This window comes from Hemibagrus wyckioides, linkage group LG04 (assembly GCF_019097595.1).
Source record: "Hemibagrus wyckioides isolate EC202008001 linkage group LG04, SWU_Hwy_1.0, whole genome shotgun sequence".
In the NCBI taxonomy this organism is placed as follows: domain Eukaryota; kingdom Metazoa; phylum Chordata; class Actinopteri; order Siluriformes; family Bagridae; genus Hemibagrus; species Hemibagrus wyckioides.
In genome coordinates, this window is record NC_080713.1 from 21244917 (window position 1) to 21259035 (window position 14119).

At 40.1% G+C, this 14119-nt stretch overlaps 1 protein-coding gene across 7 annotated transcripts in view; it reads left to right on the forward strand.

Annotated features, from left to right (window-relative positions):
- mical3a (microtubule associated monooxygenase, calponin and LIM domain containing 3a) overlaps nucleotides 1-14119 on the forward strand; it is a 93590-nt gene that overhangs the window by 39637 nt on the left and 39834 nt on the right. For all 7 annotated transcript variants that reach the window (XR_009204496.1, XM_058388369.1, XM_058388374.1 and 4 more), the window contains 8 exons: nucleotides 7941-8306; nucleotides 10039-10246; nucleotides 10335-10451; nucleotides 10555-10656; nucleotides 11128-11283; nucleotides 12906-13006; nucleotides 13596-13853; nucleotides 13981-14096. Coding sequence is in view for 6 of the 7 variants with exons in the window: in XM_058388369.1 (XP_058244352.1) it covers nucleotides 8031-8306; nucleotides 10039-10246; nucleotides 10335-10451; nucleotides 10555-10656; nucleotides 11128-11283; nucleotides 12906-13006; nucleotides 13596-13853; nucleotides 13981-14096 (1334 nt within the window). In the remaining variant the exon portion in view is untranslated. The remainder of the gene's footprint in view (nucleotides 1-7940; nucleotides 8307-10038; nucleotides 10247-10334; nucleotides 10452-10554; nucleotides 10657-11127; nucleotides 11284-12905; nucleotides 13007-13595; nucleotides 13854-13980; nucleotides 14097-14119) is intronic.

The following is a 14119-nucleotide window of genomic DNA, read 5'->3' on the forward strand; positions in this document are numbered from 1 at the left end:
AAGAGGCACGGAGGAGGAGTGAAGGGTGCGGATACAAATAGCTTCTGGTGCTTGTAGTTGGTAGGAAATGGACGGCAGATGAATAGTGACTTTACACATCCGCTTTGACTCACTGTATCATTCATTCATTCCACAGTGAGCTGATCGAGTTGCCATTGTGTTCTGTTGACACTGATCACGTCTGTACAACTCGTCTGCTCTCGGACAATATGATGTCCATGCGTGTCTTTCCTCTTTTAAGTCCCATGTATCCAACATGGGACTTATTTTTAAGTCCCATCGTGTCCAGTGTCAGTCTGGACACGATCTTAAACCACAGCACTGCTGAATTCTCGAATCCGATTGGTCAAAAAGTTTTGGGTCTAGTCATTTTCTGTTGCCATCTGCAATGCAAAACCACAGGGTTATATTAATATGGATGTTCCATCATATTACTGTTTCCATAGTAACAGCTAATTTATAGGGACTGGTATGGTGTAAGGAGATGTTTGTTAAACCGTTATAAAAGGAGTCTCCATGGTCAACGCTTTATAACAAGCTGTAAGATTTTATATATTATAGGAACATAATATGTGCCTGACACTGAGCCACTTCAGACCACCCCATCCATCCATCCATCCATCCATCCATCTCTGGTTCACTTATCCTACACAGGGAAACCTGGGACACCCTGGACAGGATGCCATCCCATCACAGGTCACAAAATCACACACTTATTCATGCACTTCTGACAATTTAGAGATTTCAATCAGCCAACAACTCATGTCTGTGGACTGGAAAGGAAACCTGAGTCCCCAGAGGAAACCCATGAAGCCCAGAAAACATGCACTGGGTGGAAATGGGAACTGAACTCCCAACCCCGGAGGAGCAAGGCAAACGCTAAGCCCCCTCACATCATGCCATGCCATTATTTTCCTATTTTCCCATGCCATTATTCGACACATATTTTGTTACCCAGAGCCACAAGCTATGCACATTGAATCTCAGAAATGTAACCTGCCCATAATGCCATGTCTCCTTCTGGCAAAAAGGAGCTGCACACCATTTCCTGTTTGACGCGAAAGGAGCCGAATATAGACCTGTTTCCAATTATAGCACACCGCTGTGCTGGAAGTACTCAGCCAGTAAAGAAGTGTTTTGTGTAGCACACTGATACTGTAACTTGGTAGGAGATATTTCGTCGTGACATTGCACTTCCTGTGTTCGGAACCCGTGCTGCGAGAGAGTGCTGCACCTGGAGCATGCTTAATGATTATAACCTCCCTTCAGAGTAGCTTTGTGTCTTACAAATGATCAAAGCCTTCTTTCTAATCTGGAGCTGCATGAGGATTTTTTTCCTTTATGGACACTGAAGACATTTTTAAGACCACAGTGTGACCTCAGACAGGAAAGGGTTGTGGATATGTTGCCATAAGTCATAAGTTCTGAGAACAGAAACTAATCCCCACAGGTTCATAAATGATTCATATTTTTGTTCGTTAAATTGGCATGAAGACCTCTCCAGTGTTCATGACCCTGACACACGTCTGCTGCTATGGCTCATCTCACCTTGCAGATCTGTCTGAGTCATCCTGATGCTGTACTTCTGCTTGGAGCTTCTTTAAATAACACTCACTTTATGTTGTTGTGGATGGTTTCATGTGGAGAGCATAAAGATTCTGAAATATAGTTTCTGCTTCATTCTTTCCCTTACTTCAGTGCATCCTTACGTGAACACTGTAGATTTGCACTTAAGAACTGCTTCTGCAATCATAAAGACTGTCATCCCAGAACATCCTTTCAACACATTTTCTTCTGTCTGACTTTGTATATGTGAAGTTTAATGTTTTAAAACCCCACTGTCCAGTGAATAGTATTTGAGTTGGGTTTCTCTCAAGGTCTCATTCTCATGCTGTCTCGGGGAGTTTTTGCTTGCTACTGTCTCTTCTGGCTAAAGAAGTGGTTTGTGTCAATGTCTATTGTTAAAATGCCCTATACTAATCTTTTTTTTTTTGTTTAAACAGGCAAGAGTTAAAATCACACAGTTTTAACTATGTGTTTAATACTAACACCTAAATTAGCACATCATTTCTACAGGGTGTCCCAAAAGTTTCCATCCCGAGAGGATTATGAATGGCAGCAGAATGCCGGTTCTGTCTTTGCCAGTGCGTGTTCGTAGACTTCCGCTTCTTGGTTGGTCTTGGTTGAATTTGTTAATAATAGGCAACAGTGTTGTGTGGGATGTGCTTACAGTTTTTCCTTTAATGTCAATCACAAAATTATTATCAGAAATGCAGAAAGTGTTCTGTATGCAGAAAGTAGTACTGGACTTCTCTCTTCTCTTTCTTTCTTTCTTTCTTTCTTTCTTTCTTTCTTTCTTTCTTTCTTTCTTTCTTTCTTTCTTTCTTTCTTTCTTTCTTTCTTTCTTTCTTTCTTTCTTTCTTTCTGTCTGTCTGTCTGTCTGTCTGTCTGTCTGTCTGTCTGTCTGTCTGTCTGTCTGTCTGTCTGTCTGTCTGTCTTTCTTTCTTTCTGTCTTTCTCTCTCTCTCTCTCTCTCTCTCTTTCCTTTCCTTTCCTTTCCTTTCCTTTCCTTTCCTTTCTGTATTTTAAGGACAGAAGCTAAGAAAGTAAGAGTGTGCTTAAATTAATCTGTTTTAATCACTTCAAAAACCCAAATTCTTCATTGTTCAGAGTTTCCAGTAAAGTTCAGCAACTTGTTCCTGCCTCTGAAATGATCAAACTTGACATCCCCCTACTTCTGTGATCAAAAATCCAAAAGCCTGAGTGTAATAATCAACCTCTACCACAGCTTTTTTGTATTGGCTTCCCTCAGATCCCAGTCCTGGTGCACACCGACAGTATGGATCAGTGTATTTTTATAGCTAGGTGAAAGGGTGGAAGTATCAGTGGCGTTCAAACAAACCACAAACTTGCCACAAAAACACTGTGAAGCCTTTGTGACCTGTGTAAGATCTTTTGAACTTTTGAACCCATGTTTGTAGGGAGTTTAATTCATTTTTATGTATATATATATGTACACTGGGATCCATAAACCTGTCACCATAAATGAAAATGCTTTTGCATTATTTTATAACTTAATAAAACATTTTCATGTTGTTAGAGTTTTCAGGGTTTACTTGGAGAAGAAGCCTGAGCCATGCTGCTGCCGCTACCTCTGCTAAAATCAGTGAAGCTTTTTGCTGAAGAACCACACAGAGACAGTGACTGAATAATAAAACTCTTCTAAATTTTCTTGAGATAAACAAGGAATATTTATACAGAAGAGAGGTGTAATATTAAGTGTTGTCTATAGGTAAACAAAAGATGTCAGTAGAAACAGAAGTGGTGGTTGACGAGTTTATTATGAATGTGGTTATCTAAATTACAGAAGCAGAATACAGTGTCTGTATTCGGCGCATGTTCATCAATACAGAAGAGAAAGAATTTCTAGGACAGGACAAAGTATATCACTGTCATAAGATGAGGTCATAAACAAATGTTATCATGCAGTCGGCCCAGGGCAGAGCGTGCCATGATATGTTCCGAAGTAGGGCAGTGGTAGCTCAAGTGGGCACTGCTGGGCAATTGAGCAAGGACTTTAACCCTCCCTGCTCCAGGGGCGCTGTATCATAGCTGCCCCTGCGCTCTGACCCCAACTTCCTCAGCTGGGATACACGAAGTAAAGCCCACTGTGCTGTAATGTATGTGTGGCGATAATAAAGGCTTCATATCACATATATCACAAATAGTTACCTCGTCAAAGTGTAGAATATTGAATATTTAATATAACATTTGCTTTCTGGTTTTAATTTGGGGGAGAAAAAAAAAATCAGTGTGGTTTTCAGTGTGGTCTCACACTTTTGTACCCCAGTGTCTTTCTCGGTTATAATGCTGATGCTGCATACATACAGATCAGGTCTTCGTTCTGCCTTTAAGAATGCCAACTCTCTGCATTCTCTTCAGCCTGCTCAGCAGCAGGTGACAATTTAGAGAGGTGTCACTAGCTAAAGTGCAATATCCTCTCTTTTGGACAGAAATGATGGGCTTTTTGTGTATAAAATGTTAAAAATGTGGTTTAGCAAGCCATGAGCCAGGGAGAGAGTCATTTTTGTCTGTTCAGCTTTTCAAACTTTTTAAACCATTGTCCTTGAGCCCAGCTTTTACTTATAAATAACCATAAAACGGACCCCCTGTACTAATAAATATTCCTTGGCTCGCTAAAAACCTTGCTGGGAAAATTACCTAGAGATTATGAAAAGTTTTGCATTTAGGACAAATTAGCGATTAATTTTTGTGCAGCACTTTAGTGTAGCCACAGTGGTAACCTTCTCTGGCCTCTATTCTATTTAATTAAATAATTCCTGACGTAGATATATTACCATAAGAGCAATCTGGAGACTACAGTGGCAGCAAAAAACCTCTTGAGACGATATGAGGAAGAAACCTTTAGAGGAACCAGACTCAAAAGGGAACCTGGGTGACACTTGATAGTGTGATCATGCATCATTACTCATCCACAACTGTATACTTGGAATCAGAGTGTGTTTGGAAAGGAGAATTTTTGATTCAGTTTTGATTCCCTTTAAGAAACTTTAAGATTCTGTGTTTCAAAGAGCCGATAGTGTATCGTCTTATTTTTCTGGCCATTTAGAATTAATGGCAATTTTCTTCTGGCAATACACATTTTAATTTTCCTTATTTAAGTAAACTGACTACCTACTGACCTAATCTATGATATTTTTACAGATTTAGTTCAAAGAGTGGTGATGTTCTGTGATTGATATCATAACATTACTGTCTCCATTGCTAACTTAAATAGAATAAACAAAAAGCCTATATTTTATAGTAAACCCAATTTGAAAAGCTTAAACCTACACTTTTTCCCACATTCATCAAATTTGGTCATTTTGGGTCGTTTTTTCTAAGCCACATGGCGGAGGTAAAATACTGGGTGGAGGATTTGCTGGTGCTGCGCTTCCAGAGAGCAGGGGTCAGGTAGTGGAACGAGTGTGTTTATACAGCCCAGCAGAGTTGGCACTTCCTCAGGGCTTCTCTCTCTCTCTCCTCTCTCTCCTCTCTCTCTCTCTCTCTCTCTCTCTCTCTAACCCTCAACCTGCTTACTCTTTCATCCCGCTCTGTGCCACATTTTCCATGGGGTGGAGATTTCCTTGCGAGAAACCACACCTTGAGCGTGTGTGTGTGTGTCTGGTTATGTATCTAGGAGGTTGTTTATAAGAGGTTATGTTGTGACTGTCCTTGGCATTTTCCAGCTTTTAATATAAACTTTAATACACTGTTTCAAAGAGCCTGTAGTGTGTTTTCTCATTTGTTTTTCTGGCCACTTGAAAATTATTACCTGGTTTGTTGTGTAAATGTTATGCCATGCTCAACCAAAAGCAGTTAATGTTTTTAGCGTCTTGACAAAACTGACCTACCTACTGACTTAATCTATGATAGCTTTAGAGATTCATTTCAAAGAGTGGTGATTTTCTGTGACTCTTGCTAGCTAGGCTTGTACATTTATGTCCAGATAGCAAGCTATGGCTAACTATAAAACATGTTAATGGAAATAAGGAACAATGGGATGTAAAATAAATCTGTTTAGTTTGTTTTCCCACTTCTCAGTATCATGGTCACTTTAATTAGGATTCCTACTGAGCATTAGCAAGAATAAATATAGCTTGCATGCTAGTAGAGAATTTAAACTGTGTGTCCAGTATATTTAGTCATGAGGCGCATAAAATTTTTAGTCATTATGTTAAAATGGTCCCTTCTCTGTCATATTCCAGCCCATGTGAATATTTGATCTAGTTAGCACATCTAAAGTAATCATTTTCTCCAGTTATATCCAGCTAGTTTAGTGTGGGGAACGACAGTTACCGCTAACTAGCAAAATACGTTTCTGCTGTTAAAGCTAATTATGCATGATTTGAAGTGATTGTTTTTCTCACTGTATTAACAATTAGATGTTTTCTCTTTTTACTCCTCATTTTAGCAGGCTAGCTTGCAAAGGTAATAAAAGAAATTTGCTGACTGACTAGGGAGGATTCTGTTAGCTAGCTAGTTATTGTGTATTAAGTATAGGTTATGTCTCACTAAATTCATGGAGCATTAGACTAGTTTTCTGTAATGGCTTGGAGCATTTCTAAAATTTTGTGGTCGCTATAAGACTGGACTGTTCGTTATTAACTGGAAAAGGCTGTGGTAAGGAAATCAGCATGTTAAAAAGTAACATCTCCAAGGCTTTCGGAGGTTGAAGAACCGCAGTCTGTGTGGTCGTTAATAAATGTTTCTGTTTTTTTAATAGACAAGCAGTGTCGTAGCATGTAGCTAAAAACATCCCACAGTGGAAGATATGCTTAAGGAAAAGAACTGAACTAAGGGCAAGAAGGCTTTGTTATTGCCACATATTCATTACAGCACAGTGGAATTCTTTCCTTCGCATATCCCAGCTGAGAAAGTTGCACAGGGGCAGCTATGATACAGCACCCCTGGAGCAGAGAGGGTTAAGGGTCATTTGCCCAACAGTGGAGCTGGGGTTTGAACCCCGATCCTCTGATCAACAACCCAGAGCTTTAACCACTGCCCCTAATAGGTTTTCCCAGATTATTAGGAAGCTGGGGTTAGGGAGTCACAGAGCACAGAGGCTCAGGGGCCCAGTGGCAATAGCTTGGCAGTGCTGGGGCTTGAACCATCAACCTTCAACCATCAACCATCAACCTTCCAATCAGAGGTCCAGATCCTTAACTGCTTGAGCCACTACTTCCCCGAGCAAGACTGGCTCTTGTATATTTACCCTCCTTCCACTGTCTAACTGAAGTTTTATGCAGGTTCATTATCTCAACCCAGTGAGTTGTACAGTATTGGGATAAGCCAGTTGAGACAGTATCTGATCTACACTATCATTCATCGTTTTAGATACCTTTGTATTAATGAACATTAGCTCTAGTAATGATTCTCCTGAGTAATCATATATTTTGTCCAGTGACTTTTATGTATTTGCACAGATGTTGTGTCACAGCAGTGGAGCTTCATAACAAATATATGATGCATGAGATTGTCTGTCTAACATTTGTATATACTGGTTCTAAAAATGGTGGTATTTTGAAAGCTAACCTTTAGAGGTGTTTTCCATACATTTTCCAAAATGTCAAATTTCAGGATTTAGTAAACTGGATTTTAAAAAATTGTTGGTGTTAATCCAGTATATCTAAAGATATATGAATTACAGGAGAACCTTTGGATTAGGCATGTTTTTTTCTTTCAAGCCTCGTGCTATATCACAGTGCCACTAAATACATTCAGAGGAAAGCACTCTGCCCTCTTCCTCATACATGAGCTCACAGAGCTCATTGACCATTACCTCTCTGATGGACAGGGCAGAGTCATGACATCCTACCATCCAGAGACCATGGCTAATTTTGCTCTCTTGGATTTATGGATTTCATCTCAAGATCTTCCATTGATAGGATGAATGCTTTTTTGTTACACTTTAGAAAGCATTCAGGTGGTTTGTGTTATTGTATTTATAGCTATATAGCACAGGACCCCGTTCGATTATTATTTTTAAGATGCATGATATAAAATAACAAAAGAAAAGATTGACTAGGGAAATGTAGCATAGAGAAGTAACCTCTGTGCAGTCAGCCATGAAACTGCACTCCTCATTAGAAGTTTGTAAGAAAGTAAAATAAAACGGTCAATTAACAGTGAAAATATCTTGAGCTCTGAATTTCATGTTATGATTCAGTGCACTTAAATTGGACTCCGAGTTTGATTACACACTCTTTCCGGCATGCTTTGAAATTTCTATTTCCTATACTTTTCTTCAAAATCAAAATCAAGTGATGGAACAATTCCTAATTATCCAGGACTGACTTAAAAACACTCCTTTATGATGAGTTCCTCCTCTAAGTGCCTTTTAGATAAGATTAACCTTATACTTCTCACTTCCTTTTTCAGGATGAAGATGCTTGAAGTGGGGAGTTGAACCAGACTCCGATTAAGCTGGTCTGGAGAAGCCCCATAGTCCCCTGTGTGGGGTGAGGGACCATGGGAGATGGAGGTGTTGGTGCAGCGGGAGAGGGGGTCAATCAGTCACATGTCCTTTTTGACCGCTTCGTTCAAGCCACCACCTGTAAAGGGACCCTTAAAGCCTTCCAGGAGCTGTGCGACTTTCTTGAGCTCAAGCCCAGTGAGTATCGAGTCTTCTACCACAAGCTCAAGTCCAAGCTCAACTACTGGAAGGCGAAAGCACTCTGGGCCAAGCTAGACAAACGTGCCAGCCACAAGGAGTACAAGAAAGGAAGAGCTTGTGCTAACTCTAAGGTATGGTATGAATTTCCATACAAACTATGGCATTATTTGCAGTCACATGAATACACTGGCATTCCCATCACTAGCAACTGACAGAGACAGACAGCCATGCATTTTCTGTAGACTTGTCACACAGAGCCACGGTTCCATCAACTGCAGCAATTGACTCAGAAGACATTAGAGTCAATTTTTTTCTCAATTATATGCAAATTAGTAATGCCATAAAGTTAAAAGAAAAAGAAAGATTGGATTGAATGAATGTATGACCAATCCTATAGCCTGTGCTACAACACAGGGTTGCATAGACAAATTCACTGACAAATTCATTGGTCACTGCTGTTGCTATTGGTCACTATGCAGGTAGATAGGAAAAAATATTTGGTTAATTTTCACTAGAAGAGAAGATGTCACACAACTGTGCAAGGAAAATCCTTTTTTTTCTTAACCCTTTCCTTTGTTTTAATGGACAGTTAACATTTTCATATCCCTTTGCATGAAGTGGATATTTATTTATTTATTCATTCATTCATTCATTCATTCATTCATTCTGCCTGCTCCTATATAATGTCTCCCACAGTTATTTTTGTAATCATTTTTTTTATCATTTAAAGAAAAGAACAAAAAGGAAAATAAAAATCTTGCTCGGTTACTGAATTTCGTTTTGATCAGCACTGTGTGAAAGTGCACCACTGGATTGGCCATGGGGTTGGACTATCCAGTCCAATTCTAATCCAGGCTGGGTTTTTGGATTCTACTGCGGCACAAGTTGGCAGAACATGACACAAAAACTTTCCAGGCTCTGCTGTAGACATTTCATCCTTCATCCATCATTATAAGCTGTAAGCAACTTGCACATTGCAGTTTCGGATCAGCCTGGAACTCATCTACATGGGTGCATTTGAAGAATCTGTGTGACATAATTTTTGAGTATGTTCATTATGATTAATAATAATAATAATAATATAATATGATGATTTATTATGTTGCTCATTTATTTTACAGATTTTTTTTTTCACTTTCGTTGCTTCAAATTTTACACGTCCTTTAATTTATTTATGGAAAAGATGACTAGACTAATCTGATAAATTAATGTCTGTCACAAAAACAAACCCTTTGTGGTTGGATGCAAATGCAGGCAGCTTAGTAAGAGTGTCACAATATTAGGTACAGCTCCAAAAAAAAAAAAGCAACAGAAAGCACTTAGGAAATGGTGAAAAATCCAGAATGTTAGGCAAAGTGCAGGGTCAGCAACAGGCAAAGGTACATCAGGATATCATCTGCATCTTGCAAACAGGCTACACACAAATATGGTGAAGAACAGAGCACAAATTGAAACCATTAACCAAGTTCTCAGGAACAGGCTTGGTAAACATCACAAATGTGCGAAAACTGAACGTTTAATTTTAAGTGCAAACTGAGACAGAGGTGCTTATAAACAGTGCTAAAAAACATACATAATTAAACACAAGTGGACGTGATTTAGAATGATGGTGTCTGCAGGCGTGGGAATGTAGACGGTTGCTGGGACTGTGAGTCTGTGATGGCCATGTTTCTAAGCTATGGTGATACAGAGTAACAGACCAGCTGTTAAAAATTAGTATTTGTGCCTGCACTTAGATCCTATTTGACCAAAAGCTACACTCCACTGTACAGCTCAAACAAAACAAAAGATTTATCACATGCTAGTGTGAATGTATGACCCTAAAAAAACTCATGTTGTGTACCTTTGTGTCTGTTTCTGCAGTGTTTGATCATCGGAGCAGGACCATGTGGCCTGCGCACTGCTATAGAGCTTGCCTTTCTAGGAGCCAAGGTGGTCGTGTTAGAGAAGAGAGATGCTTTCTCCCGCAACAATGTCCTCCACCTGTGGCCTTTCACCATCCAGGATCTGCGGGGCCTCGGTGCAAAAAAGTTCCACGGAAAATTTTGTGCCGGATCCATAGACCATATCAGTGAGTAGACGGCGACACAGCGAACGACTTCTGGAAAGATTTGTGAGTTGGGTTCATGCTGATGTGCTTTTGGGATCGCTTTCTGCAGGTATTCGTCAGCTGCAGTTGATGCTGCTGAAAATGGCTCTGATCTTGGGCATCGAGATCCATGTCAATGTAGAGTTTAAAGGCCTCATCGAGCCACCAGAAGACCAAGAAAATGAGAGTAAGATTGTCTTTTTCATTTTTTTCCCTTCCAAGCTGTGTAATATCTTAAAATTTAAGGTTAAGACATAATTTCCCAAACTGTATCTTAATCTTATCTTTAGGGATAGGCTGGAGAGCTGAAGTCCATCCTAAAACACATCCTGTTAGTGAGCTGGAGTTTGATGTCATCATCGGGGCAGATGGGAGGAGAAACACATTATCAGGTAAACTAAACTTTTTTTTGATAAGCCTCCTTTCTCATTTTGTTATTAATACGGCTCAGGGTCCCATTAGCTGAGCTTCTTTGGGTAATCGCACAGCTTTGCTGCTAATCTGCTGACTAAGTAAAAGGTCATTATTCTAGTGATTTTGCTGCTAAATTAACAAAGCTTTTAACCGATATGTAGCTTTTCTCACGTATTTGGCGGGTTTTGCCATTTGAGAATTATTGCAATCGTGATTAAATGCCACAGTGGCTCTCGGCTGTGGTTCTGTAAGGATACTTTCCTATCTTAGAACAGTTAACAAGAGGCACTCAGTGGGAGAAACTTTATCTGGATTTATCTGTGATGTTCAGTCCTCTAGAAAATAAGCATTAGAGAACTGAAGAGGCTTTGTAGAACTCCTGCAGAGTCTGTGTCTGAGAGTGACTGTGCAGCTCCTGCATACTCTGTTGTTTTTTTTTTCCTCCCCAGGGTTCAGAAGGAAAGAGTTCAGGGGCAAGCTGGCCATCGCCATCACCGCCAACTTTATTAACCGCAACACTACAGCCGAGGCCAAAGTGGAGGAGATCAGCGGGGTGGCCTTCATCTTCAACCAGAAGTTCTTTCAGGATCTGAGGGAAGCCACTGGTATGGACATGTTTGTAACGTTTGATGATTTTGCATGGTCAGCACTTTGGGATTTGGCGTAATGATTAAAGAGAAGACAACACAATGACTCCGCTAGATTTTTGCCTTTTAAGTGCAAAAATGTTTTCACATACGTGGCAGCCTGGGAAAACCTTATGTGGTGAAATATTTTAGCATTTTCTGCTATAAAGTATATATCGTTCTGTGTTTCCATTACATCTATAGTGCAGACATTTTGACAGCTGGTGTTTGAATAAAAACTGAACTGATTAGGTTTATGTCTTTTTAGCTGTGGCATGTTGCTACACAACAACTTGATCAAAGCATGACACTCACTCTAAGAAGAAATCACACTTACCTAATAAGTGTTTTTAGGCATCTTTAGGCAAGCTGACTGACTGTTTACAGCTGCATTTATGAAACCGGCTCCGTATCCAGCAATATATATGCAGGACTATAGCACTACAAGCTGCACAACTATATAGTATAGTAAGTTTGTGGATGAATAATGACTCATGATCGCAGGGTGATCAGGAGTCACACAGAAAAGGGTGGGATTCCTTTGACTCTGGTTTCTCTCAAGGTTTTTTCCCCTCATGTTGTATCTGAGATTATTTCCGAGACATTGTGTCATCTGGATTGCTCATTAGTAATAAATCTAGATCTCTATCTGGATTTCTGTAAAGCTGCTGTCTGTTGTAAGCATGTCTCATCTGTAAATTGTCTGTAGTGTGTGAATGGTTGTGTAATTGTGTGCAGTTGTGCCCTGAAATTGGCTGGCGCCCTATTCCAGTGTCCCTGTGTAAAATAACTGTACAGAAAATGGATGGATGTTTAGAGTTTTGTAGAATTACATTAATTATCATGGTTTGTCTATTACATGGATGCTGTGCAGTGTGCATTGTGTATTCGTCAGATCAGAAACAAAAATAGCTTTGGCTTTAATCCGGACTGTTAGAATATAAATCAACATAAATATGATTTTTGCAAGGTTTTGTAGTTCATTAGAGACATTAAGCTTTATGCAAAAAAAATTATAAAATATAAAAAGGTCACGAGTTCAAATCCTGCCACTTCTGAACCTTGAGCAAGGCCCTTAACCTTCAACTGCTCATTTGTTTCAAAACAAATCCAATAATTTACTCTGCTCTGGATGTGCGTGTCTGCCAAATGCCTTAAAAATGCCTTAGTTAAAATCTTAATGGATATTTTGAGCCAAACAGCATGCACACATGCCTGACAGGACCAGAGAGCTGAAGGGAATCTAGTGTGGAATTATGCACTGAGGTTGTTCATCAGTGTGGTTAGTAGTTGCCTGCCTGTCTGCCCCTGCCCTGGCGCTGACAGCTTTGTGCTGAGTTGGCAGTGGCTAAAAAGCCTTTGCTTTTGTTTCACCAGTAGTGTAATCGCTACTGTCGGTTTCAGCGCTGGTATCATACAATGTGTGTGTGAGAGACTGCCTTGGTTTTCCTAATGGGCTATCATTATGTCTGCAAGGAGAAACTGATGATCTTCGTTCTCTATTTTGTTTAAATGCATACATGCTTATCAGTATTGGACTACATGTCTCACTCCCACACTCAGCCCTTTTTCCTCACCCTTGTGTTAATTTGCCTCTCCAGGGATCGATCTGGAAAACATCGTCTACTATAAGGATGACACGCACTACTTTGTGATGACTGCCAAGAAGCAGAGTCTGCTGGAGAAGGGCGTCATTCTGCACGTGAGTGATCATGGGGATTTACCCAGCACACAATCTGTCTGCTCCATATTGTCTCCCTTAGTATACTCTTGTTGTATGATAATCAATATGTCTAGCAGTTCTTTCCTTTTCTCAGCCTCTCTGCAGCTTTCACATTTGGTGAATGGTTTTGTTTTATATGTAATGATCAGGTGTGTTCAGTCAATTTTTTTTTTTTAAGTTTAACTTTAAACTGTTTAAATGTTCAGGTATACTACAATTCCACAGGAGCACATTTAAACAAGGTTGTGAAAGTCCAGGTATGCACTTGAAGGTGGTTTATAAGGCCAGTGTCTAGGGAAAAAAAAAACTGTGTCTGTTTAGAGAGGTGGAATTGGCCTGTAAGCGATGAGACTGATGCTCTTGTCAGCTGAGCAAAACCACTTATAGCAACAAGAATCAGAGAAATAGTTCACCCATGAGTCCTGCATAGCTCCTCCCGAAGCCTCTCGCTGCTGCAATTTATGTTTATCTAAATACAGCAAGTGCTGATTTTAACACAGAATAGGCACATTTATCTCAATTGCATGTTTACACATTTGAAATAGATTTTTTTCTGTCTATACTTTAGGATTATGTGGACACAGAGATGCTTCTATCCAGGTCAAATGTGGACCAAGCTGCTTTGCTGTCCTACGCCAGAGAGGCAGCCGACTTCTCCACCAATCACCAGCTGCCCAAGCTGGACTTTGCAATCAACCATTACGGACAGCCCGATGTGGCAATGTTCGACTTTACGTGCATGTATGCCTCAGAAAATGCCGCATTGGTGCGCCAACGCAACAGCCACCAGCTGCTCGTAGCTCTGGTTGGAGACAGCCTTTTGGAGGTGAGAGACCTGACATTGAACAATGGATGAAAAATGTACTGTTCAGAGCTACTAGTTTTATAGTCTTGTGTGGTACTGTACTGTAATGAATTTTAAGACTGATAAGAAAAATGTTTGTTTTGTGCAGCCGTTCTGGCCAATGGGGACGGGCATTGCACGAGGCTTTCTGGCGGCCATGGACTCTGCATGGATGGTGAGAAGTTGGGCACAGGGTGCATCTCCTCTTGAAGTGTTGGCAGAAAGGTGAGGCACTTATTCCTCTGCAT